The 25,303-nt window shown below is 42.2% G+C and overlaps 1 protein-coding gene across 1 annotated transcript in view; it reads left to right on the forward strand.

Annotated features, from left to right (window-relative positions):
• LOC528412 (ATP-binding cassette sub-family C member 4) overlaps nt 1–25,303 on the forward strand; it is a 209,142-nt gene that overhangs the window by 26,683 nt on the left and 157,156 nt on the right. The window contains exons 4-11 of the mRNA XM_059884492.1: nt 6,673–6,897; nt 10,754–10,843; nt 11,893–12,056; nt 13,191–13,316; nt 14,712–14,961; nt 20,648–20,749; nt 22,890–22,979; nt 24,760–24,951. Coding sequence (XP_059740475.1) covers nt 6,673–6,897; nt 10,754–10,843; nt 11,893–12,056; nt 13,191–13,316; nt 14,712–14,961; nt 20,648–20,749; nt 22,890–22,979; nt 24,760–24,951 — 1,239 coding nt within the window. The remainder of the gene's footprint in view (nt 1–6,672; nt 6,898–10,753; nt 10,844–11,892; nt 12,057–13,190; nt 13,317–14,711; nt 14,962–20,647; nt 20,750–22,889; nt 22,980–24,759; nt 24,952–25,303) is intronic.

Genomic DNA, 25,303 nt, shown 5'->3' on the forward strand with positions numbered 1-25,303 from the left:
TGGAGATCAGTGGAGAAATAATTCCAGAAAGAATAAAGGGTTGGAGCCAAAGCAAAAACCACACCTTGTTGTGGGTGTGACTGGTGATAGAAGCAAGGTCCAATGCTGTAAAGAGCAATATTGCATAGAAACCTGGAATGTTAGGTCCATGAATCAAGGCAAATTGGAAGTGGTCAAACAGGAGATGGCAAGAGTGAACATTGACATTCTAGGAATCAGCGAACTCAAATGGACTGGAACGTGTGAATTTAACTCAGATGACCATTATATCTACTACTACGGGCAGGAATCCCTCAGAAGAAATGGAGTAGCCATTATGGTCAACAAAAGAATCTGAAATGCAGTACTTGGATGCAGTCTCAAAAACAACAGAATGATCTCTGTTTGTTTCCAAGGCAAACCATTCAGTATCACAGTAATCCAAGTCTATGCCCCAACCATAATGCTGAAGAAGCTGAAGTTGAACAGTTCTATGAAGACCTACAAGACCTTTTAGAACTAACACCCAAAAAAGATGTCCTTTTCATTATAGGGGACTGGAGTGCAAAAGTAGGAAATCAAGAAACACCTGGAGTAACAGGCAAATTTGGCCTTGGAATAAGGAATGAAGCAGGGCAAAGACTAATAGAGTTTTGCCAAGAAAATGCACTGGTCATAGCAAACACCCTCTTCCAAAAACACAAGAGAAGGCTCTACATATGGACATCACCAGATGGTCAACATGGAAATCAGATTGATTATATTCTATGCAGCCAAAGGTGGAGAAGCTCTATAGAGTCACCAAAAATAAGACTGGGAGATGACTGTTGCTCAGATCATGAACTCCTTATTGCCAAATTCAGACTTAAGTTGAAGAAAGTAGGGAAAACCACTAGACCATTCAGGTATGACCTAAATCAAATCCCTTATGATTATACAGTGGAAGTGAGAAATAGATTTAGGGGCCTAGATCTGATAGACAGAGTGCCTGATGAAATATGCACAGAGGTTCCTGACATTGTACAAGAGACAGTGATCAAGACCATCCCCATGGAAAAGTAATGCAAAAAAGCAAAATGGCTGTCTGAGGAGGCCTTACAAATACCTGTGAAAAGAAGAGAAGTGAAAAGCAAAGGAGAAAAAGAAAGATATAAGCATCTGAATGCAGAGTTTCAAAGAATAGCACGAAGAGATAAGAAAGCCTTCCTCAGTGATCAGTGCAAAGAAATAGAGGAAAACAACAGAATGGGAAAGACTAGAGATCTCTTCAAGAAAATTAGAGATACCAAGGGAACATTTCATGCAAAGATAGGCTCGATAAAGGACAGAAATGGTATGGACCTAACAGAAGTAGCAGATATTAAGAAGAGGTGGCAGGAATACACAGAAGAACTGTACAAAAAAGATCTTCATGACCAAGATAAGCACGATGGTATGATCACTGACCTAGAGCCAGACATCCTGGCATGTGAAGTCAAGTGGGACTTAGAAAGCATCACTACAAACAAAGCTAGTGGAAGTGATGGAATTCCAGTGGAGCTATTTCAAATCCTGAAAGATGATGCTGTGAAAGTGCTGCACCAAATATGGAAAACTCAGCAGTGGCCAAAGGACTGGAAAAGGTCAGTTTTCCTTCCAATCCCAAAGAAAGGCAATGCCAAAGAATGCTCAAACTACCACACAATTGCACTCATCTCACACGCTAGTAAAGTAATGCTCAAAATTCTCCAAGCCAGGCTTAAGCAATACATGAACAATGAACTTCCAGAAGTTCAAGCTGGTTTTAGCAAAGGCAGAGGAACGAGATCAAATGGCCAACATCCACTGGATCATCAAAAAAGCAAGAGAGTTCCAGTAAAACATCTATTTCTGCCTTATTTACTATGCCAAAGCCTTTGACTGTGTGGATCACAATAAACTGTGGAGAATTCTGAAAGAGATTACATACCAGACCACCTGGCCTACCTCTTGAGAAACCTATATGCTGGTCAGGAAATAACAGTTAGAACTGGACATGGAACAATAGACTGGTTCCAAATAGGAAAAGGAGTATGTCAAGGCTGTATATGGTCACCCTGCTTATTTACCTTATATGCAGAGTACATCATGAGAAACGCTGTGCTGGAAGAAGCACAAGCTGGAATCAAGATTGCCGGGAGAAATATCAATAACCTCAGATATGCAGATGGCACCACCCTTATGGAAGAAATTGAAGAGGAACTAAAAAGCCTCTTGATGAAAGTGAAAATGGAGAGTGAAAAAGTTGGCTTAAAGCTCAACATTCAGAAAACAAAGATCATGGCATATGGTCCCATCACTTCATGGGAAATAGATGGGGAAACAGTGGAAACAGTGTCAGTCTTTATTTTTTGGGGCTCCAAAATCACCGCAGATGGTGACTGCAGCCATGATATTAAAAGACGCTTACTCCTTGGAAGAAACGTTATGACCAACCTAGATAGCATATTGAAAAGCAGAGACATTACTTTGCCAACAAAGGTCCATCTAGTCAAGGCTATGGTTTTTCCAGTGGTCATGTATGGATGTGAGAGTTAGACTGTGAAGAAAGCAGAGTGCTGAAGAATTGATGCTTTTGAACTGTGGTGTTGGAGAAGAGTCTTGAGAGTCCCTTGGACTGCAAGGAGATCCAACCAGTCCATTCTGAAGGAGATCAGCCCTGGGATTTCTTTGGAAGGAATGATGCTGAAGCTGAAACTCCAGTACTTTGGCCACCTCATGTGAAGAGTTGACTCATTGGAAAAGACTCTGATGCTGGGAGGGATTGGGGGCAGGAGGAGAAGGGGATGACACAGGATAAGAAAGCTGGATGGCATCACTGACTCGATGGACGTGAGTCTGAATGAACTCCGGGAGTTGGTGATGGACAGGGAGGCCTGGCGTGCTTCGATTCATGGGGTCACAAAGAGTCGGACATGACTTAGCAACTGAACTGAACTGAACTGCACTACTTATCAGGAACATTTTAATTTGGTTAGTTTCATGGTTGACAGGATAAGTCATTGGCACCCCACTCCAGTATTCTTGCATGGAAAATCCCATGGACGGAGGAGCCTGGTAGGCTGCAGTCTTTGGGGTCGCTAAGAATCAGACATGACTGAACGACTTCACTTTCACTTTTCACTTTCATGCATTCGAGAAGTAAATGGCAACCCACTCCAGTGTTCTTGCCTGGAGAATCCCAGGGATGGGGGAGCCTGGTGGCCTGCCATCTATGGGGTCGCACAAAGTTGGACAAGATTGAAGCGACTTAGCAGCAGCTGCAGCTTGGTTGATAATGAATATTTTCTCAGTTGTTTTCTCTTTTATTAGTTGAAGGTGAGAATCGGGAATGTGCAGATAAGAGAATTTCTTGGTGGTGTGTGCTCACACCTGTGTACACGTGGTGGGGTTAGGTTCTGGGAATGCTGCCACCAGTGTCTGTGTCCCCAGCCACAGGCGCTCCTTGCCTCTCTGAGAGACTCTCCAAGACAAACAGAGTCTTCTCAAATTGGACCTTTCCTTGGGATTCACACCATTATTTGATTTGGAGATAATACTTGGAACGGAGCATTGAGCATATGTAGGAACTAATCTTCTGGTAGTCGGAAAATCTTTTGCCTGGTTTGCCTCAGCCAGTTTTACCAAATGCCAGAAATGGAAATATTCACAGATTACAAATGCTGCTGATAGCTGTCCTGTTAAATGACTCTTCATCTCTAACCTTTCCTTATGTGTGGAGGAGACGGATTTACTCAGTTTACCTTTGAGGGCTGTAATCACTTCTGCCCTATGTGTTCTGGAAGCTTGCAAGAGTCGTATTTAATATGTGTATTCTTATTCTCTATATGTACTTTGGGGTTTTGTTTTCACAGTTTTGTGTTATTTACTATTTTGCTTTCAATTTTTTTTTTTTGAGAGAAATTACTGGAAAATTGTTCTTTGCTTGCTGTTATTTTTCATATGGAGTATAATATCAATTTTCTGTTTTCAATAGTTGCAACTTATGCCAGAATGGAAATTCCTTGTATGTTATACTTTTAATCACCTTTCTGAATTACCATGACTGCTCCTTGTTAGAGGAAAACTTGTGCATTTGTACTCAGTTACTCAGTTGTGTCTGATTCTTTGTGACCCCAAGGACTGTAGCCCACCAGGCTCCTCTTTCCATGGGATTCTCCAGGCAAGAATACTGGAGTGGGTTGCCATTTCCTCCTCTAGAGGACCTCCCCAACTTAGGGATCAAACCTGCATCTCCTGTGTCTCCTGCATTGAGATGAATTCCTTATCATTGAGCCATTGGAGGAAGTCCCAAAATAGTGCTTAAGAATAACAAATGACTTTCCTCCCAAATTACATCAGATCAAAGTAACAGGTCATGACTGAAAACCTTTATTATCTTTTGAAAATTTCTATTCCCAGGAAAGAAAAATCATTACCAAGAAAAAAAAAAAAAAGAATTGACAGATGAGTGGAAGGTATGGGCCCTAAACTGGCATTATACCTTAATGAGGCTTTTTGATAAACTGTTTTTTTTTTAATATTTATTTATTTGTCTGTGCTGGGTCTTAGTTGCCACATGTGGGATCTAGTTCCCCGACCAGGGATCTAACCCTGGTCTGTTGCATTGGGAGTGTGGAATCTTAGCCACCGGACCACCAGGGAAGTCCCACAACTGAATTATTAAATATTGTCTCTCAGCGAAGAAAAAACCAGATATGTTTAGGTGGTAGCGATCTGTCTTTATTTACTTTTTTTTGCTGGATTTGTTGCACTTAACCATATTCTCTTTGGTGAGTGATATTACTCTTATTTCTCCTGTAATTACAAGGATGTTAGGCTCAAATGGAGAGCTGAGTAAAAGGCAACAGTGATTCCCAAAAAGAATCATAAATTTCAGGAAATTTGGGGATGGCAGATATTCCTGCTGGGCTTCTGGTGGTTTGTGACTGCAGCACTGGACTGCCCTTGGCGACACCTGGGCTGGGACTGCCCATGTGTACAGTTTGACATTTTTGCTTATCTGTGTGGCCTCCACATTCCCATCTCAGGAAACTCTATAAACAGTGTGTTTGACAATCTGCTGTATGAGGGACTCTTCCAAGAGGTCTCTGTGCCTCTTGGGATGGATGACAGGACACGGTGGAAATGTATCAGAACTGATCGTTTTGCTGCTGTCTGATCATCTTACTTATACTTCTTCAGCTAAATAGTGTTCTCTTTATTCTCTGTAGTAGATGAAAATGTCCCTGACTTCATGGAAGGAGAGGCAGTTGGTGCAGCCTGTGAACGTGTGTGTGTGTGCATGCGTGTGTGCATGTGTGTAGAACAAGACAAGAATGCTGAGGTTTAATGAGACACCCATATGAGGCATGGGGACATCTTTTGATAAATATCCTGATCAGGCACTAGTTGGCTAAGAAAATGCTTAGTTTTTTTGTTGTTTGGTGTTATGGATTCTCCTTCCCTTCCTCTTGTATGTGGCTTCCTCAGCTTCAGACAGATAGAAGAGAGCTGTCAAAGCAAACCTGTCAGTTGCTTATCCCGTCTGTGTTAGTAAGGTGGGATTGCCAAAAACAAAAAGCCCTGTTCCTGAAAGACTTTCAAACTTTTAACATTTTGTCTTTTATGAAGTCTGTGTAGGAAATGATGTTGAGGGTGGAGATGTTTACTTTAGGTGAGTGGTTTTCATTCACTGAGTGGTTTTCCTTGATGGGAAAGGAAAGGGAAGCTGGGGAAAAGGAGACCTTCAAGGGGTGACTAGAGAGAGGAAGTAAGTTGTGGGGTGAAGTGGCTGTTTGGCAGGGTAGGTAGGTGTTGCTGTTTCTTTGCCTTTTTCTTTGAAAAAGAAACTTGCTTTCCTAAGTCTTATTCGGGGTAGAAGCCTCAGTGCACCTTGTGTCAATTGGTTTAGCCTTGGGGAAGGGAGGATTGGGAACATTTCTTCCAACCCACCTGCAGTGGATGGTGGATGGAGAGCCACGGAAGACATCATTTTTTAGTTTGGCCTCCACCATGTTTAATTTTTTACTCCAAGGAACATTCTGACTTCTATAGGGTAGAGACATAGTGAGGCTGTGCTCTCAGGAGCTGAGAGCCTGCAGAGCTGCCAAGCCTGATTTCTTTATGGCCTTCCAAATGAAGCTGGTTTCCTTTCTCTTGATCTACAGACATGTGGAGTTTGGGATGGAAAGGAGTGGGTGTTTGTGCCAGGGTATCAGTTCACAAAGATTCCTGAAGAAGGTGATGAAAGTGTGTCTCCCATATGTGAACCAGGTTGACTTTCTATTGGGCTGGGTCATTGAGAGGACAGGGGACAGGGGTAGGCTGCCTGCAGGCTAATTCATATGGAAGCAGATTTCTTCTTCTGCCACCTTTTTCTTTATTCATCTTAAGGCTCACTTGTATTGTGCCAAATGACTTCTAAAGCACTGGTTGTGATATTTATACTGAGTATCCACAGTGTATTAGGCATAAAGTACTAAGGCTTTACTATCTTTGAATGTAAAATTTTGCCATAAGGTTAAACTGTTGCCTACTTGTCTTATAGGAGATAGTGGATCTGTATATTTTTCTTTTAAATTAGCCATGAATGTAGCGTTTTGTCAAAATGTATTTTTAACCTGCTAATGCTAAAAGTAAATCTTGTATTAAGAAAAACTGACATGTCTAATTAAGGCTTTTCTTTTCTTTTAGGAAGGCACCAGAGTAGTCCAACCTATATTTTTGGGGAAAATGATTAGTTATTTTGAAAACTACAATCCCACCGATTCTGCCGCTTTGCACGAAGCCTACGGCTACGCGGCGGGGCTGAGTGCCTGCGTGCTCCTGTGGGCCGTTCTGCACCACTTGTACTTCTACCACATGCAGCGCGTGGGGATGAGGCTGAGAGTAGCCGTGTGCCACATGATCTACCGCAAGGTGAGTGTTGCTCGGTACCATGGTGTGTACCTCTCCTGAAGCATCAGGGACATTTAGGGAAGGTTCTCTATAAACTAAAAATTACATAACTGGGATCATTTACACCTTCCTAGAGAAGCTTGCTATTTGCATTAAGCCAAGTTTGTTGTTGTTGAAGTAAACTTTACCAATAAATAATGAAAAGTTTTCTTTTGAGATCACATGAGGGCTGCCCTTGATAACTTTTAGCCATAGGCTGTGGCATAATACCCACTAAATTTGTAGTATTAAATTAATATTAAATTATATTTTTAAAATATTAAATTAATATTTAAAAATAAGTATCAAAAGTATCAAGCCGATTGTTAGTGTCTTCATGCTTATATCCCATAGTGCTGTTTATAGAAAATTTTTTTGTTGTTCATTAAAACCTTAATTTACATCAGATATTTATTTAAAAGGGAACTAAGGATATTGGATCTATAAAACTATATCTAGAAGCAGATAATGTATTTGAGAAAGGGAATGATTATAATTTTAAAAGACCCATCTAATTATATTCAATATAGTTATGTTAATTAGAGAAAATATAAAGAGAATTCATGCCAAATATAGACTCACTCACTATATTCTATGGATGTGATTGTTGTTAATGATATTAAAGAAAATAGTAGGGTTTTTGAGATAAAACTTGAAATTTTACAGTTTCATTCATTCTAGAGAGAATTTGTTGCTCTTCATTTAAGCTACTTTAATACAATATTTCCTTTTATCTTCAGTATGCATCATAGCACTTTTAATTAGAACTAATTTAATGTGTTCACCGATTTTGTATTGAGGAATGCCAGGAAATTATTTCACAATTTACCCTGGTCTAAACTAGTATAGAAGGAATAAGGATCTCAGGTATCTTTACAAAGGTATTGCCACAGATATATAAGTGTCAAGAACTGAAGGATTCTGTTTAAATTTGACCTTGGATACCTCTTTGCCTCAGACTGTTTGCTTTAAAAAAAAAAAAAAATCCTTATTTGACTGTATTGTAGCCTTGAAATTTTCCAAGAGAGTAGATCTTAAATGTTCTCACCACACATGTAAAATAGGATAACTGTATTAGGTAGTGGATATTTTAAGTGGTTTTACTATAGTAATCATTTCCCAATGTGTACTTATATAAAACATCATGTGGTAACCTTAAGCATACGCAATTTTTATTAATAAATATAGCCCTCATTGAAAGATAAACCCAAACAGCTTAAATTTAAAATATTGCTTCTTTTACCTGGTTGCTACTTATTTAGAGCTTCCATTTCTTCGGAATACTTCTGTCAGCAGAAAGTGAGATGTCGTCTCATCTCTCCTTGATCAGAGTCTTGTACATCCCGGGACTGAGTGAACCTGGAGACCTCACTGTCTTGTTTGGCAGCAGCATCTGAGTTGGTTTCCTTCTGGGTGATGTGGAAATCTGAGCTGTGCCAACACATTCCAGTCAGGGTCTTCATTGCCATTCAACATCATCTTTGTTATTCTGTTGCATCTTTAACCATTTAGGAGGTGGATACTCAAGATTTTCCCACCAATTGGCTAAATGTTTGTCTTTTTAGATCATGCTTAACTCTCATGTGAGTGCTAGTTGCTCAGTTGTATCCGACACTTTGTGACCCCACGGACCATAGCCTGCCAGGCTCCTCTGTCCATGGATTTCTCCAGGCAAGAATACTAGAGTGGGTTGCCATGTCCTTCTCCATAACTCTCATAATAAATATGAAATTTTACCAGAACTGCATTGTGAAAGCTTTAAGTTAGGTGTGAGGTGATGGTTTAGTCAAAGCTCACTCTTTGCTGCATAGGTGAGCCATTGTCCACTTGTTTTTCTTCCTCTCCCCTCTAACACTTTGAAATCTTGCCTTTTGGAAACGTGATCTGACCTGGCACGTTGGCTTATGTGAATGTAACCATCTCCCGAGATGTTCATTTGCTGCCTTAATTATACCCAAAAGATGGTTCCTATATGAAGTCAGAAATTGTGGGGATTACACCATTGACATAATCTGAAATTCCAGAAACATGGGAAAGACAGATTTCCTTGTTCACAGCCTTGCATCTAGAGTCCTGCTGTTGTAGAAACAAGACACTCCTTTTCAGGTTACAGGTGGACTGATTCCTTAGGACCCAAAAACTGGTGCGACAGAGCAGCTCTGAAAGTCCCCTCTGAACATTTGTGGTTCATCTTGGGCCCCACCTCCTGATCCCTGGTCCTGGGAAGAAACCAGGTCGAGTGTTAGAAATGGAGTGGCTGCTAAGCTCGTAGCTGTAGTTTGTCTACACCATGGATTCCAGGCTGGGGCAGGTCTCCAGGGGATCTCTAAGGCTGCACATCTGCCACTCCTAACATGGCCCATTCAGCGTTTTCATGCTCTTTTCAGCTGAATTTTGAATGATCCTATGGGAGGTTCCATAAGTAAAAATGACTTACCATTTATTTATTAATACATTGTCACAAATTTGGTAAAGTTACTTTTGGCTTTTGATCATTGATCTTTTTTTTTTATTATTGTGGGGAAATATACACTGCATAAAGTGTCCTATTTTCACTCCTTTTCAATGCAGCATTTAGTGACATTAGGTACATTCACATTGTTGGTGGCCATCACCATAATTCATCTCTGAAACTTTTTGTTTTTCCCAAACAGAACCTCTGCACCCATTAAACACTAACTCCCCAACCCCTGTCCCCTTACCCAGCACCGTTCTTCTTCTCTGTGAATTTGACTATTGTAGGTGCCTCTGTTAAGTGGAATCATACAGTGTTTGTCATTGTGTGTGTGTGTGGCTTATGTCCTGTAGCATAATATCTGCAAGGTTCATCCGTGTTATAGCAGGTGTCAGAATTTAATTCCTTTTTAAGACAGAATAACATTACATTATAGGTCTATACAACATTCTGTGTATCCTCTCATCTGTCAATGGACAGTTGTTTCCACCTTTTAGCTATTGTGAACATAGATGCTCTGAATATGAGTTAAATTGTCTGTTCAAGTTTGCGTTTTTAGCTTTTCTTGAGTATATCATTAGTACTATAATTTCTGTATTGTATGATAATTTGTTTAATTTTTGAGTAACTTCCGTATTCTCTTCCATTGTGGTTATATCATTTTACATTCTCACTTGATCATTGGTTTTCTCTAACTTGAAGAGTAAACAAAGCATTTTTATAAAGTGTAAAATTGTGTTTGGATCAGTGGCTCCAGTTGGTGGTCTGTTGAAGCAGCTCCTGGTGTGTCTTCAGTTTCCTCAGATCTCTAGGGCATTTTTCTTACTAAATAAAGGGATTATGTAACACGGGTTTTGGTTTTTGTAGGTCAGCAGACTGGTGTTAAGAACACAGTTTCCTCACAGCAAGTGTTTTGAATATTATACTTGCTCATTTCAGAATGAACAATCTAAGCCTGAAGTGTTTAAATATTGTCACCCACAGAATTAATGATTGAGTCCAGATTTGTAGTCCAAGTCTCCAAATTTCCTTCCTTAAATTAGCCTCTCTGCTCTCATCTAATTTGGCTCAAAATTACTTAGTTGTCTCTTAAGTGTAAACCTACACCCTTTACCCTTCAGACAGGTCCAAGTTCAATGAAATAGGGTGGGGATTTTGCTTCTACCTCCTGCTCCTGCCTTTGCCGTCCTTGCTGGAGGGGCTGCTGCCACACTCAGGAGTTAGAGGCTGAACAAGGGTCCCTAGAGCCATGCTGTCAGGGGTCATCCTGCTCCTGCTGACACCACTCAAGACCCCTGGAACACATGCTCCATTGTGTTATGTTCTAAGATGACTTGGTATCACCTTAGGAATCCAGTTTTCTGTCTCCCTGTCTCATTTCAGACACTTCGCCTGAGTAGCTCGGCCATGGGGAAGACCACCACAGGCCAGATAGTCAACCTGCTGTCCAACGATGTGAACAGGTTTGACCAGGTGAGCTGCCCCTGAGGGATCCTCTTCCATTTCCCATCCTTCTCACTGGGTTCAGCTTATTGGATGCGAAGTGCCAGGGTTTGTCGGCCAGGATTCCACTGAGGATGTAAGACAAAGGTTGTATTTATCCAACTTTCATTTCTCTGTGTGCAACTGTGATGTAATTATATGTATTGTTCTGTAAATGGGAGTTTTGTTTTTCTAATAATAAATAGGCAGCAGTGTTCTTGCTCAGGTTTGGTAGTGTCCCTAGGGGTCCTCCTGGAGCGGCCCTTCTTGGCACGTGGTGTGGCTGTTGCTGAACTGTCTTCCTCCTCCTCTGGATGATGAAGGTCTGGTGGGAGGGATTGTTCTTTCCCCTGCACCCTGATCAGCGCCTGCTGCATAGGGAACCTTCGAAGAATAATGCCAAGTGTGTGGTCCCCAGCAAGACACAACCTCCTCTCTACCGTCCCCTCCACAGTCTTTTTTCCACTGACCTTATGCATAGATCACATTACCCAGGGCCTTGTAGCTGTTGGTCAGATCTGTGTTGCACTAGATACTTCTGTTTCAAGTATTCATTCATCAAACATGAAGTGAGGCCCCTGCTCACTTTCAGAGATGAGCCAAGCTTAGTTTTTGCCCTATAGAAGCCACAGCCTATCAGGGAGCTAAATACACAAGTAATTATTGGAGAAAGTGGTAGGTACCATAATATAGGTTTTCCTGGGATGCCATGGTTCCCCAGAGGAGATGGGGTCTAAATTCTAGGACAGAGAGCATTTGGGGAAGCCCTGAGCTCATCTGTGTTGTGGACAAAATAGACATCTTCCTTCAGTGCTGCTGTTCTGATTCTCCCAGGACATCCCTGAAGCCAGCCCTGTGCTGCCCCTGAATGGCATCGTCTTGGGTGGACACTTGATTTCTGCTTCAGCATGTTTAAAACCCAGTGAGGTCATTGCTGTTTAGGTTCCTGTCTCTTCCTTCAGAGCAGATTGTTTCTATACTCTGTCCTCACTTGTTTTATTGTATGCAGTCCTAAGAAGGCTTTGTCTCTCTCTTTTAAGGTAACAACGTTATTGCACTATCTGTGGGTGGGGCCACTGCAGGTTATCGCAGTGACCGCCCTGCTCTGGATGGAAATAGGAATGTCGTGTCTTGCTGGGATGGCGGTTCTCATTATTCTTCTGCTTTTGCAAAGCTGCTTTGGGATGTCATTTTCATCACTCCGGTAAGAGAAACATTTCTTTTAAAAATGGACACTATGTAATTGGTAACATCCACAGTCTGCTTGATGCTTTTGTTGAAAACAAGACAAATGCCTTTTCTGGTCTCTTCTTTGTGTAGGTTGTAGACCCTTCAGGCTTAGCCAGTGAAGGCTCCAGCCTTAAACTGAAGGCTGATCCTGAAACAGGAACAGTGAAGGCATTCACTGGGTCCTCTTGGCACCATATCTAAATAAGTAGAGTGTTCTTCAGCAGAATTTACCCATGTCCAAGTTATTTAAATCTTTTTAAATAGTAATAATCTTGTAGGCCCTTTTCTCACCACATATATTTTTGTTATGCTTCTGTTGGAACCTTTTCAGGTATTCTGTTCATGTTTCCAATAAGTTATAAGCACCCCAAGGCCCAGGCTGATCTTCATTGTGTCTTTATGAAGCCCCACATTCACAGCAGCACATGTGACAGAAAAGTGGCTGGTGGTGAAGAGCCTTCTGCTGCTGAGTTAGACCTGAAGCAGGTGCCAGAGGGTTGGAAGTGGGTGGTTGTCAGGTGATGGAGATGAGCTATTTGAAGCTCCTTGAGCCTTGTGTGTGTTGTCTGTGTTCCGTTCCATGCTAGGTGTCTTTCTCTATTCGGAATTCCCTTTCCTGCCATTGATATGGAGAGAGGTTCCCTATCCTCCGAGGCCCTGTTCCAGTGCTACCAGGTCTGTGAAGCTCTTCTTGTTCTCCTTTCCTGCTGGAATTAACAGCACCATCTTTTCTGCTCCCCAGAACTTTATTCCTGTTTTATTACAGCACAGCCACTGTCTTCCTGGTAGATTTGGGTGCTTTTCTGCCTTCCCTACCTGACTGTGACCTCTTTGAACAGGTGGTTTGTATCTGACTCATTTCAGGTTTTCCTTAACCAATGCTGCACGTTCTCCAAGTTACTTCTTGAAATGGGCTGAGTGTTTGACTTCCTAACTGAAACCCTTTTCTCCATTTGTACTTTGAGTAGGACCTGCCTGTGTTCTAAGTGCAAAAGGGCTGTAGAGAATCTTTTGATTCCTAGCCCTGCCTCCGTGCCCACTCCTGCTGCTGCTGCTGAGGGAAGTTGGGCTGTGGTCACTGAGGCTTGTCTCACGTCTGTCCCCTCAGGAGTAGGACCGCAGCTCTCACAGACGACAGGATTAGGACCATGAGTGAAGTCATAACTGGCATCAGAACAGTAAAAATGAATGTTTGGGAACAGTCATTCATAAACCTTATTACCAGATTGGGAAGGTAAGTGTGAGATATATATGTATATATATATACATATATATCTTACTCCATACTTTCATGGTTTATTTCCTAGTCTACTAAATGCTTTCGATGTCTTACCAAATACATTTTTAAGTTCACCTTCACATTAAGGTGAGCTTAAATACTTACTATTCACTGCATCCTCTACATGTTGCAGGAGGGTTCTGTAGAATAGTGGAGACATCATTTAACCTACTCTTCCATTTACTATCGTCTCAAAGGAAAAAATATATATGCTTCTTACCTGTATAGAAATGAAATTCTAAGTAGTTCTTAATACCTCAAATCCTAATGAGCAATGCTTTTAAGATATTTAGCATTTGAGACAATGACATGCAAACTAAAATTGTAACTTATGTTGATGGAGTACAAACAGGGAGATTATAGAGACTGGGTGTACTTGTATCGAGCCGAACTATATGAATCACTGTTCTTTGTCATTGTCATGCGTAGTTGCTTGTTCGTGTCCAACTCTTTGTAACCCCATGTACTGTAGCCCACCAGGCTCCTCTGTCCTTGGAATTTCCCAGGCAGGAATACTAGAGTGAGTTGCCATTTCCTCCTCCAGGGGATCTGCCCGACACAGGGATTGAACTCATGTCTCCTGCATTGCAGGCAGATTCTTTACCACCAGGAAAGCTCATGAATCCCTATTATTAATTTCAAATGGAGCTATGAAAATGCTGTTCCTTTTGTTTTGCTTCATGTTTGTAGGATGTTTCTCCATCTTTCATTTAAATATCTGATGAGCATTTCTCTGACTCTACCTTGTCACCTCTAACTTTGCACCTTTATGGGGGCCCCTCCATCTGCTGGGAATACACTTCCTTCTTCCTTCTACTCTGGCCTCCACCAAGCCTGACTGACTCCAGTTCATCTTCTCAGGGTCCACATGTGTGTATGACTTGCCCTGACTCCACTGCTCAGAGTTGCACACCTCTGCTCTGGGCTCCCTTGGGGGCTGTGCTGACCGTTTCTGTCCATTGTCTCCCAAGTGTTTTGGTTGCTAATTCTCTTCTCCAACACATTCATGAGCCCCTGGAGGGGACAGGTTGTGTCTTTCTGTGAGGAGCCTGGCCCAGGACTTGTGATTATGAATGTTTGTTGAATGAATGTTCAAACCCAGTCTGACTGATGCAGAATGTTTGAAAGTGTGACATTAAGCCTCTTTTCACTTGAAAGATTGAAGTGGTGACGCAGTGTGTGATACTGGTGTTGGGGAACCCCAAGTGTGCACTGTGTAGTGAGGTGAGGGATGGTTTATCTTTATCTGTGTGTCCACTCCCTAGAAAGGGGCCACTCACACGTGGCACTGAATCCATGTCTTGTATGTTGATGCTTCTTATAAAACCTATATCCTATTCTCTTTTATAGGAAGGAAATTTCCAAGATTCTGAGAAGTTCCTACCTTAGGGCCATGAATTTGACATCATTTTTTGCTGTGAGCAAAATCATGATTTTCGTTACCTTTATCGCCAATGAGCTCCTTGACAACCTGATCACAGCCAGCCAAGTGTTTGTGGTGGTGATGCTGTTTGAGGCTCTGCGGTTCTCGAGCACCCTCTACTTCCCCATGGCCATCGAGAAGGTGTCAGAGGCCGTCGTCAGCATCCGAAGAATCAAGGTTTAGTGAAAAATAACTTTTTAAAGTTATAGGTGGATTTTACCTAAAATGCCTCTTTTTATGTGGTGTCATTGTGTGCCAGTTAGGTGAGATTTAACTCTTTCAGTGCCAAGTTGGCAGTCTTTCCAAAATGTATGTATTTCCCTCTTTTCTTAGGTAAAGTGTGTTAAAAGTATCATAAGACCCATGCTCCTTTATGGACAGTAGCATAAATAAAGCCTCACAGGCTCTTGACGTTCAGTGATGGCTGCTGCTGCTGCTGCTAAGTCGCTTCAGTGGTGTCCGACTCTGTGCGACCCCATAGACGGCAGCCCACCAGGCTCCCCGTCTCTGGGATGACTGCTGGACAATTAAAATGTCTGAAAGCAGGAGACACAAACAGATTGCATCTCCTGTGCTACCTGGAATGACTAGGCAGCAACTGTGCACAGTACCAGGGTGAACAGGATTCCTCTCTGGGCCGGGAGGGGAGGAACTTGCTGAGAAGTCCTATTCCCAGGGCAGGAAGAGTGGCCTCAGCTTCACTTAGTTCTCTGTGTTTAAAACTAGATTCTTTGCTCCATAGATGTTTTCCTGCTGATGTCTGATCTCTGCATTTTTGTTCCTGTCCTTATTTTGCTTAGTGTCTAAGCCTGTCTCTAGCTGCCCCCTTCCTTTCAAACCTGTGATTCCCACCATACCTCCTGTCTCTTTTATAAACTCTCTGTGCTGCTGCTGCTAAGTCACTTCAGTCATGTCCAACTCTTAGCAACCCCATGGACGGCAGCCCACCAGGCTCCCCCGTCTCTGGGATTCTCCAGGCAAGAACACTGGAGTGGGTTGCCATTTCCTTCTCCAATGCATGAAAGTGAAAAGTGAAAGTGAAGTCGTGTCCAACTCTTAGCGACCCCATGGACTGCAGCCCACCAGGTTCCTCCGTCCATGGAATTTTCCAGGCAAGAGTACTGGAGTGGGGTGCCATTGCCTTCTCTGAAAACTGTCTCTAGTCAGGGGTAAATAATTTTTATCATGAAGACTAGGGCCTTGCACACAGTAGGTGCTCAAGTATTTCTGTTTAAAATGAAGATTAAATGGGCTCTGTGAAAATGAATGATTTATTATGACCTCAAAGGCCCAAGAAGGCTCTATTTTTATTGAAGAGAGGAAGGGGGACCCATGGTCTTGGCACTGAATGACTCCAATAGAATTGCAAAAGATCTCAACTTCAAAGCACTAAAAGTCTTCAATGACTTTTGCATCCAGTCAAATGTGCCTCTGAGGTTATATTGTTCACAAAGCAGCTTTAGGTTTTCCATTACCAGCCACTGGGAAGTCAGTCTTTGTGGCTGCAGTTCTGACTTTTATACTTTACTGCATAACCTGTTCTGGGTCTGCACTTCCTGGCTAATGGCCATTTAATTTCAGCTCTTTCATCAGACTGAGTCCTGGAAAAAAATCCAGCCAGCACTTCTGATGCTTTTAGGAGCTGATCATGTATAGAATGGGGTCTCATTTTAACCCTTGGAAGACTGACATCTGTTCCCCTCAGGACTATTATTTGTGGACAAGTGCTCAATAAATTGAATTCACTTAGGGCATAATTTTCCTTTTCTTTCTTTTTTCTTTGAAAGTGAGGGATTTCTATTCTAATATACACACACTCAATATTGGTTACATGCTCAAGTTGAAACTGTATTTGATTCTGTCTAGACTGAATATTGGAGAAGGCGATGGCACCCCACTCCAGTACTCTTGCCTAGAAAATTCCATGGACGGAGGAGCCTGGTAGGCTGCAGTCCATGTGGTCGAGAAGAGTCCGACACTACTGAGCGACTTCACTTTCACTTTTCACTTTCATGCATTGGAGAAGGAAATGGCAACCCACTCCAGTGTTCTTGCCTGGAGAATCCCAGGGACGGGGGAGCCTGGTGGGCTTCCATCTATGGGGTCACACAGAGTCAGACCATGGCTGAAGTGACTTAGCAGCAGCAGCAGACTGAATATATAACATATACATTACTCTCCAGGGCCCTTGGTCTTTTTAATCAATAGAAATTGATAATAGGCCAGACGATAAATTCAGACAAGGCTTTTTGAGGCTTGTGCTACAGCACAAAATATGAAAACAAGAAACTGATGCCCCGTTGATTCTTTGAGATGGGCCGACTGGTTCCTTAAGTGGGGTGAGGGTAGGGGAGGCTTGGTCGTTTGAGCCGCAGGGATGACTTGTGTGGTCTGCCCACCGTCTTGTAGGTGCCGTGTGTCAAAATCATATGCAGTTCCCTGCTTTGCTCCCAGCAGCTCAGAAATGGCAGTTGGCTTGTGGTGTTTTTATGTCTTACTGTTTGAAATTGCCTTTGCATGTGTGCAGTTATATTTAGTCCCTTATGGTTTAGGTGCAAACGCTCCCATAAAGGGTCCCGGGTCCCAGCCTGTCCCATCACCTTTTGCTTGTTGCTCTGTCAGCTTAGACTGTGTAAGGCTGTAGCCATGCAGTCAGTGGTTGGATGGTTTGAACAGCCGTGCAGTCTGTTCCTTCTTTTAGCTGATGCCCTCAATGGGCTGACTGTGCAGGGCTCGGTCTTAGTTGGAGTTGGGACAGTAAAAGTGCACAAATGATGTAGTGTCTCCTCTGTACGTGACTTACTATCCTTCTGGGGATTCAGAAGTAGGAAGGGCAGTGCCAGCTGGGGATGTGCTGAGCTAATTTCAATATGGCTAGTATTTAAGAAGGGCTGGAAGGATGGGTGGAGTCAGAACTCAGGGTGTCTAGGCAGAGGCCACCTGTGGAGTGTGGACTTAGGTGCTTTGGGTCACTGGGGGGTGTTAAGCTTGTGGACTCTCTTAGAGGGGCTGTAAGATCAGGAGGGAGTTGTCTTGGGGTAAGGTTCAGTGATGTTGCAGAAGGAATCAGAAAAAGAAAAGCTGCATTATTGAGATGACTAATGGTGAATGAGATTCTAAACTATGTTGTTTCAAGGGGAAAAGAGAATTGGGAGAGATATGAACTGTTTCAGAACAGATGAGAGCTGGTACCTGGCTGACAGTGTGGGAGATGGTGTGGAGAGAGAACTCAGGCTGTGGTGGTTGAAAGCCTGCCAACGTGTCCTCAGACCACCATCTGTCCATCCTGCCTCCTTCTGGACTCAGGCTCGGGGAGGGTAGGAGTCACCATGCCCGGTGCTAGGTTCTCAGTGAGCCTGGATGAGAGGAGGAGGGCGTGAAAGAATCGTATCTCCCACCAGCTGGGCTTTGAGAGAAATGCAAGGATCACATCTTTCTTTTCCTGCAGAACGTTTTTCACATTCACTTTTGACCAGTTCGATGTTGAAGCTGAAACTCCAATACTTTGGCCACCTGATGCAGAGCTCTGACTCATTTGAAAAGACCCTAATGCTGGGAATGATTGAGGGTAGGAGGAGAAGGGGATGACAGAGGATGAGATGGTTGGATGGCATCACTGACACAATGGACATGGGTTTGGGTGGACTTTGCGAGTCGGTGACAGAGAGGAAGGCCTGGCATGCTGCGGTTCATGGGGTCACAAAGAGTCGGACATGACTGAGCAACTGAACTAAACTGCCTTTGACCAGTTATTCATTTTAAGTAGAAGGTTGCAATCACATTTATGACTCTGAGGCATGAGAGATGGGGTGTCAAGATGTTTAAGGTAGTAGATTATTGTTTATGTGTTGTTTTCTTTCTCAAACATCCTCACATGCTTGTTTCAGTTTTTCCCCGTATGGGTTAGAATTTGGTTTGCCTGTGGGTCCCAGAGTTACCCATGGTAAAGCTGCTTACAGGGGTCATTTGTTTTTCTCTCATGCAAGAATCCTTGTGAGGCTCTGTATGGGTTTCCTGGGGCTGCTGATATGAAGTACCACAAACCACGTGGCCTAAAACCACAGAAATGTATTGTTTCACAGTCCTGAAGGACAGAAGTCTAAAATCAAGGTGTCAGCAGGGTCAGGATCCCTCTGAATCCAATAAGGGAGCACCCTTTATTGCCTCTGTTAGGTTTGAGTGGTTGCAGGCCAAACCTGGCATTCCTTGGCTTGTAACAGCTATCACTCCAGCCTTTCTCTCCATCAGGTAAGCTGTTTTCTATGTGTAAAGCTGTCTCTGCATTTCTCATGAGGACTCCAGTCTTACTGGATTCAGGGCCCACACTACTCCACTGTGATCTCACTTTAATTGATTACATTTACAGCAACCATTAAAAAGCAGAGACATTACTTTACCAGCAAAGGTCTGTCTAGTCAAAGCTATGGTTTTTCCAATAGTTATGTATGAATGTGAGAGTTGGACTATGAAGAAAGCTGAGCGCTGAAGAATTGATGCTTTTGAACTGTGGTGTTGGAGAAGACTCTTGAGAGTCCCTTGGACTGCAAGGAGATCCAACCAGTCCATCTCCATGGTGTTAGAGACCCAGACTCTTTCTCTCTTGTTATCCCATCACATGTGACCTCGACCCAGCTGCCAGCCCCCAAGGCCCAGGCCTTGGAGTGGAGGAAGGTCCTGGTTGCTGTCACTCTCCACTGACCTGGATTTGGTCGCATGGCTGCTCCTATCTGCTCGGGAGTCTAGAAGCAGAGGACCTCCTTCCAGGCTGCCAAGTGCAGCTAAAATCCAGGGTCTGTTACCTCAGAAGAATGAGAGCAGATTTCGAGGACAGCCAGCCATCTCTGCCCCATGTTCACAGTTCCGGGACCTTGGGGAGTGGGAATGGTCTAAGTTGTGTGTTCAGTATCTCTACCCCTCTAGCTTTTCTCATTGAATTATGTCTAGCATTTGCAAGGCAAGAGGGATGTGTTTGTCAGCTTTGTAGCAATTTATAAGACCTTGTCTTATAAGCTACTTTGCATCGATTGACTGCCAAGTGGTGTAGAAGATAACAAGTGGTAGGTGCGGCCATTCCTGCTGCAGAGGAGAGGGGGCACCAAGTAAGGACAAGAGACAGCATTTTTGAAAAGATGCTTGTAAAATATTTTTTAAGGCATAGAAACTTAAGAGTGTTTTCTTTTTAGAATAATGACAAGCAGTGATATGGATTTGACACACATGAGGAGAAAAGCATTGAGTACAGGGTTTGCACTCAGAGTCTCTGTCATTGGTCTTGTGTTCCCAGCCTGTCCTGTGCCACCTGATTCCTGACGGCCTGGGAAGGGCCTTCCTCTCTGTGTTCCTAACAGTGTTGCATGGTGCTTGGCACCTGGTGGGATTCAGTTAATATTTATGAAATAATTTCCTACTAGCTCACCTGTTCATTGTTGGTAACACAGAAGTAAAACAATAGAAATGTCCAGGTTCTAAATGCATTGGAGTTTGAAGCCATATTTTCTTCTTAGAAAGGAACCAGTACACTTGTTGAAAAAGTAGCAAAGATAGCCTCATGGCCAGGAATTCTTTAGTATCTGTTTTATACATTCACACTCTCTCACACACACATACACATATACTATATATATGCTATATTTTATATATATGCTATACTGTATTATATACTTAGATGTATACATACTATAATAATAATGTATTACATACCATATACTATTTACTATTTCTCAGGTGAACCAAGACCTAATAAAATACAGCTATAAAATGATAGGCTGTATAAAATTTTTATTGCAAATTTCAGAGAAGCAGTTGTTTTGTTTGTGCTTTGTTCTTGCAGTATAAACAATATATGTTTTGCCTTTTTCTGTAGAACTTTCTGTTACTTGATGAGGTATCACAGTGCTACCCTCAGCTGCCATCGGATGGTAAAACAATCGTGGATGTGCAAGCTTTTTCAGCTTCTTGGGAAAAGGTAAGACACTTTGCTTTCCAAAATTGTGCCTGCTAAAAGACAACTGTGACATAGATTTATTAGAAAATTTTGAGATTTTACACATACTGTAAAATGTGACTTTCTCATTTACTGAGAATATGTTATAAAAATTCTCAGAATAGGAATAAGGTTTGCAATCAATGGAGATTAAGTGTAAAATCAGCCTGAGGCATTTGATATGTTGCTCTTTTTTTCATTTTCAAGAGAGCTTTCAGTGTATTAGCACATGTTGAACTTAAAGTATGTAAATTATTCTTTTAATTTTCATTTTTCATTGTTTTATTATAGACTATATAAATATAATTATAAAATAAGTATAAAACAATTATAAAATTGTTATAAATTTTATATTAAATTATAAAAATAATTACAAAAATATAATTTCCTGTGCTATACAATAGGATCACCTTAAACAAAAGACATAGAGCACAAATACATCTTTTCTTGAAAACCCAGATCTAATATTTTGGGCTTCATTGTGAAGTGTCAGTCGCTTCAGTTGTGTCTGAGTCTTTGTGACCCCATGGACTGTAGCCCACCAGGCCCTTCTGTCCGTGGGGATGGATACCCACCCCAGTATTTCTGTTGTTTTTGTTCAGTTGCTCAGTCATGTCCAACTCTTTGTGACTCTATGGACTGCAGCACGCCAGACTTCCCTGTCCTTCCACCATTTCCTGAACTTGGTCAAACTCATGTTCATCCAGTCGGTGATGCCATCCAACCATCTCATCCTCTGTCATCCTCTTCTCCTGCCTTCAATCTTTCCCAGCATCAGGGTCTTTTCCAATGAGTTGGCTCTTCGCATCAGATGGCTAAAATATTGGAGCTTCAGCTTCAGCATCAGTCCTTCCAATGACTATGCAAGATTGATTTCTTTTAGGATTTATTTGTTTGATCTCCTTGCTGTCCAAGGGTCTCTCAAGACTCTTCTCCAACACCACAGTTCAAAAGCATCAATTCTTTAGCATTCAGTCTTCTTAATGGTCCAACTCTCACATCCATATATGACTACTGGAAAAACCATAGCTTTGACTATGTGGACCTTTATAGGCAAAGTAATATCTCTGCTTTTTAATACACAGTATAGTTTTGTCATAGCTATTCTTCCAAGGAGCAAGCATCTTTAAATTTCATGGCTGCAATCGCTGTCTGAAGTGATTTTGGAGCACAAGAAAATAAAATCTGCCACTGTTTCCACTTTCTCCCTTTCTATTTGCCATGAAGTGATGGGACCAGGTGCCATGATTTTAGATTTTCGAAAGTTGAGTTTTAAGCCACCTTTTTCACTCTCCTCTTTCAGCCTTCATCAAGAGGCTCTTTAGTTCCTCTTCACTTTCTGTCATTAGAGTGGTATCACCTGCATGTTTGAGATTGTTGATATTCTGTCAGAATTCTAGATTCCATTTTGTGTTTCATCTGGCTTGGCATTTTGCATCATGTAGTCTGCATAAAAGTTAAATTAGCAGGGTGACAATATACAGCCCTGATGTACTCCTTTCCCAATTTGGAACCAGTCTGTTGTTCCATGTCTCGTCCTAACTGTTTCCTCTTGACCTGCATACAGGTTTTTCAGGTGATAGGTAACATGATCTGGTATTCCCTTCTCTTTATAAGTTTTCCAGAGTTTGTTGTGATCCACACTGGTAAAGGCTTTAGCGTAGTCAATGAAGCAGAAGTAGATATTTCTCTGGAGTTCTGAGATCCAACAAATATCAGCACTTTGATCTCTGGTTCCTCTGTCTTTTCTAAACCCGGCTTACACATCTAGAAGTTCTCTGTTCATGTACTGCTGAAGCCTAGGTTGAAGGATTTTGAACATTACTTTGCTAGCACGTGAAATGAGCGCAATTGTGTGGTAGTTGGAATGTTCCTCTGTTTGTATGGGAATCTAGTCAAAGAAGGAACCTTCCTAAAGTTAGCTAAAGCTGCCTCAAATCCCCAAAGAGATAAGATTTAATGAAGAGACCTCCAGAACACAATATTTTAAAACAGGAAAGAGAAAAATGTGGGTTATATTTTGCATATCAGTTATGTCGACTATTGTTATCTTTTCCCCTTTGTAAAACAATTTGTGTTACTTTATTAAAATGGGTACATTTTTATACACTTTAATTTGTAGACATCAGAGACCCCAACCCTACAAGGCCTTTCATTTACTGTCAGACCTGGTGAACTGTTAGCTGTGATTGGACCTGTGGGCGCAGGAAAGGTAAGTTGTGATGCCTTTTGTCAGCTTGATGCAATTCCACAGCCCCTGTTCAATCCTCAGAGTGGAGCCCAGAGCCAAGTGTGATTCAGTTTGAATTGAGTGTGTCTAGAACAGTGTTTCTCTAGTGTTTCCATGAAATACTCATTTTACAAGAAGGTTCTGTGGCAAATAAATCAGGATAAATACACATTGTCTTTTCTTTCTTGGTGCTTCACATGGCCCAGTTGCAAATTGCTTGTGGGGAATTTGGACATCTCAGTGAAGGAAACTGTTTATGTGACAGCTGTTCAGAATGGACAGAAACAATGAGGACTCCTTTTCATCTTGTGACCCCCTCCAGGAGGTCTGGAGGTCATAAAGCTCCTCCCAGAAACTTTGAGTATTTCCTCCTGTGCCTTGATGTGATCCTGTCAGTGCACGTGCAGCGAATGTGCAGCCACGTGCTGGAGATAAAGATACAGACGGAGCAAGACCCCAACTCTCTGCCTTTCAGAGGCAACCAGGTTCTGGGGCGAGACAGACATGCAGACATATTATTTCAGCCCAGTGTCGTGAGCGCTCTGATGGTGTGGATACATACCACGTCTCTGTGATGTTGAAGATCTGAAGGAAATGTGCACATGCACAAAAAACAACAACAACAAACAGCAAAACAAACAACAAAATACAGAAATCTACATGTGGGATGTGGGGTTCCCTGCTGGCTCAGTGGTATAAGAGTCCACCTGCCAATGCAGGAGACACCGGTTTGATCCCTGGTCTGGGAAGATCCCACATGTGGAGCAACTAAGCCCGTGCACCACAACTGTTCGGTCTGTGCTCTGGAGCCTGGGAGCTGCAACTGCTGAGCCCACGGGCTGCAGCTGCTGAAGCCTGCCCACTAGAGCCTGTGCTCCTTAATAAGAAAACCCATGCACTGCAATGAAGGCCCAATGCAAACAAAAATAAATAAAATTAGAATTGTGGTACAGCAGAAACCAACACAATATTGTAAAAAATAAATGAAAAAAAAAAAAACTCAAGATAAATAAAATTATTTTTAAAAATGTGGGAGTGTGTACACAAAAGGGTGATGATTTCCTCTATGATAGACTTTTGCTCTGCAGACACAGCCCACTTCAGAGTTTTTTCAGTTAATCATCTTTTGATATATTCTTCACACATAGCTTTTTAAGAACAAGTATTTGTCAAGTAAAAGAGACCCAGATGCAGGAGCAACTAAATTAAACATCAGATATAGAAAATATACATCCTGCTGGGCTGCTCTGTTAGAGAAGGATGTTAACATTCTTAATTACTCTTTCCTGAGTAGAACTTCATCTGAAGGATACTTGGGCAGAGTAGATTGTTTATACTGTTGTTATACTATGTTCCCTGGTGGCTCAGATGGTAAAGTCTGCCTGCAGTGTGGGAGACCCAGGTTCGACTCCTGGGTTGGGAAGATCCCCTGGAGAAGGAAATGGCAGCCCACTCCAGTATTGTAACCTGGAAAATCCCATGGACAGAGTAGTCTGGTGGGCTACGGTCCATGGGGTCGCAAAGAGTTGGACATGACTAAGCGACTTCACTATACTATTAATGTATTCCTTATCAGTCATTGTTTTCCTTGACCATTTGTGGTATTTTCTTTTTTTTTATCAACTGCGAGGGCTGTACTTTATCCTATTGAAGGAAAAGGTTCTATCCTGTATCAAGTACCAGGGTGGGGTCGGCTGTGCTGCGGGGTGTGTTCCGCCCTGAGTGCTGCCTGTTCATGTGTGTGTGTTGCCGTCTGTTTCAGTCATCACTGTTACATGCTCTACTGGGGGAGCTGCCCCTGAGCCAAGGGAAGGTCAGCATCCACGGGAGGATCGCGTATGTCTCTCAGCAGCCCTGGTTGTTTCCAGGAACTGTGAAGAGTAACATTTTATTTGGGAAGAAATATGACAAAGAACGATATGAAAAAGTAATAGAGGCTTGTGATTTGAAAAACGTGAGTAATGACGTTTGAGTTGCGTTTACTTGAATTTCAAATAATGATAGTGTTGATTTTAAACTACAAGGTTTGTCAAAAGTTCTTTTTAACAAAATGGAAAGATTTTTTAATGTTGCTTAATTTTTAAAGTTGCTCTTCTGGGTTTTTATGCAGGCATATTTACATATGCTGTCCTTTTAATGTTTATGGGATAATGACACTTACAGAATGCCTTTGCCGGGAGGCGGGTGTGGGGCGGGGATTGTTTCATTCTGTGAAGTTTCATTAGCTTTTAACTTTTTTAATGGAAAGCTATAAAAATTTACAAAAACAGAGAGCACAGTGTAATGAACCCTTCATGTACCACCCC

The sequence above is a fragment of the Bos taurus genome, unplaced genomic scaffold (genome assembly GCF_002263795.3).
Source record: "Bos taurus isolate L1 Dominette 01449 registration number 42190680 breed Hereford unplaced genomic scaffold, ARS-UCD2.0 Leftover_ScbfJmS_713, whole genome shotgun sequence".
NCBI classification, from domain to species: Eukaryota; Metazoa; Chordata; class Mammalia; order Artiodactyla; family Bovidae; genus Bos; species Bos taurus.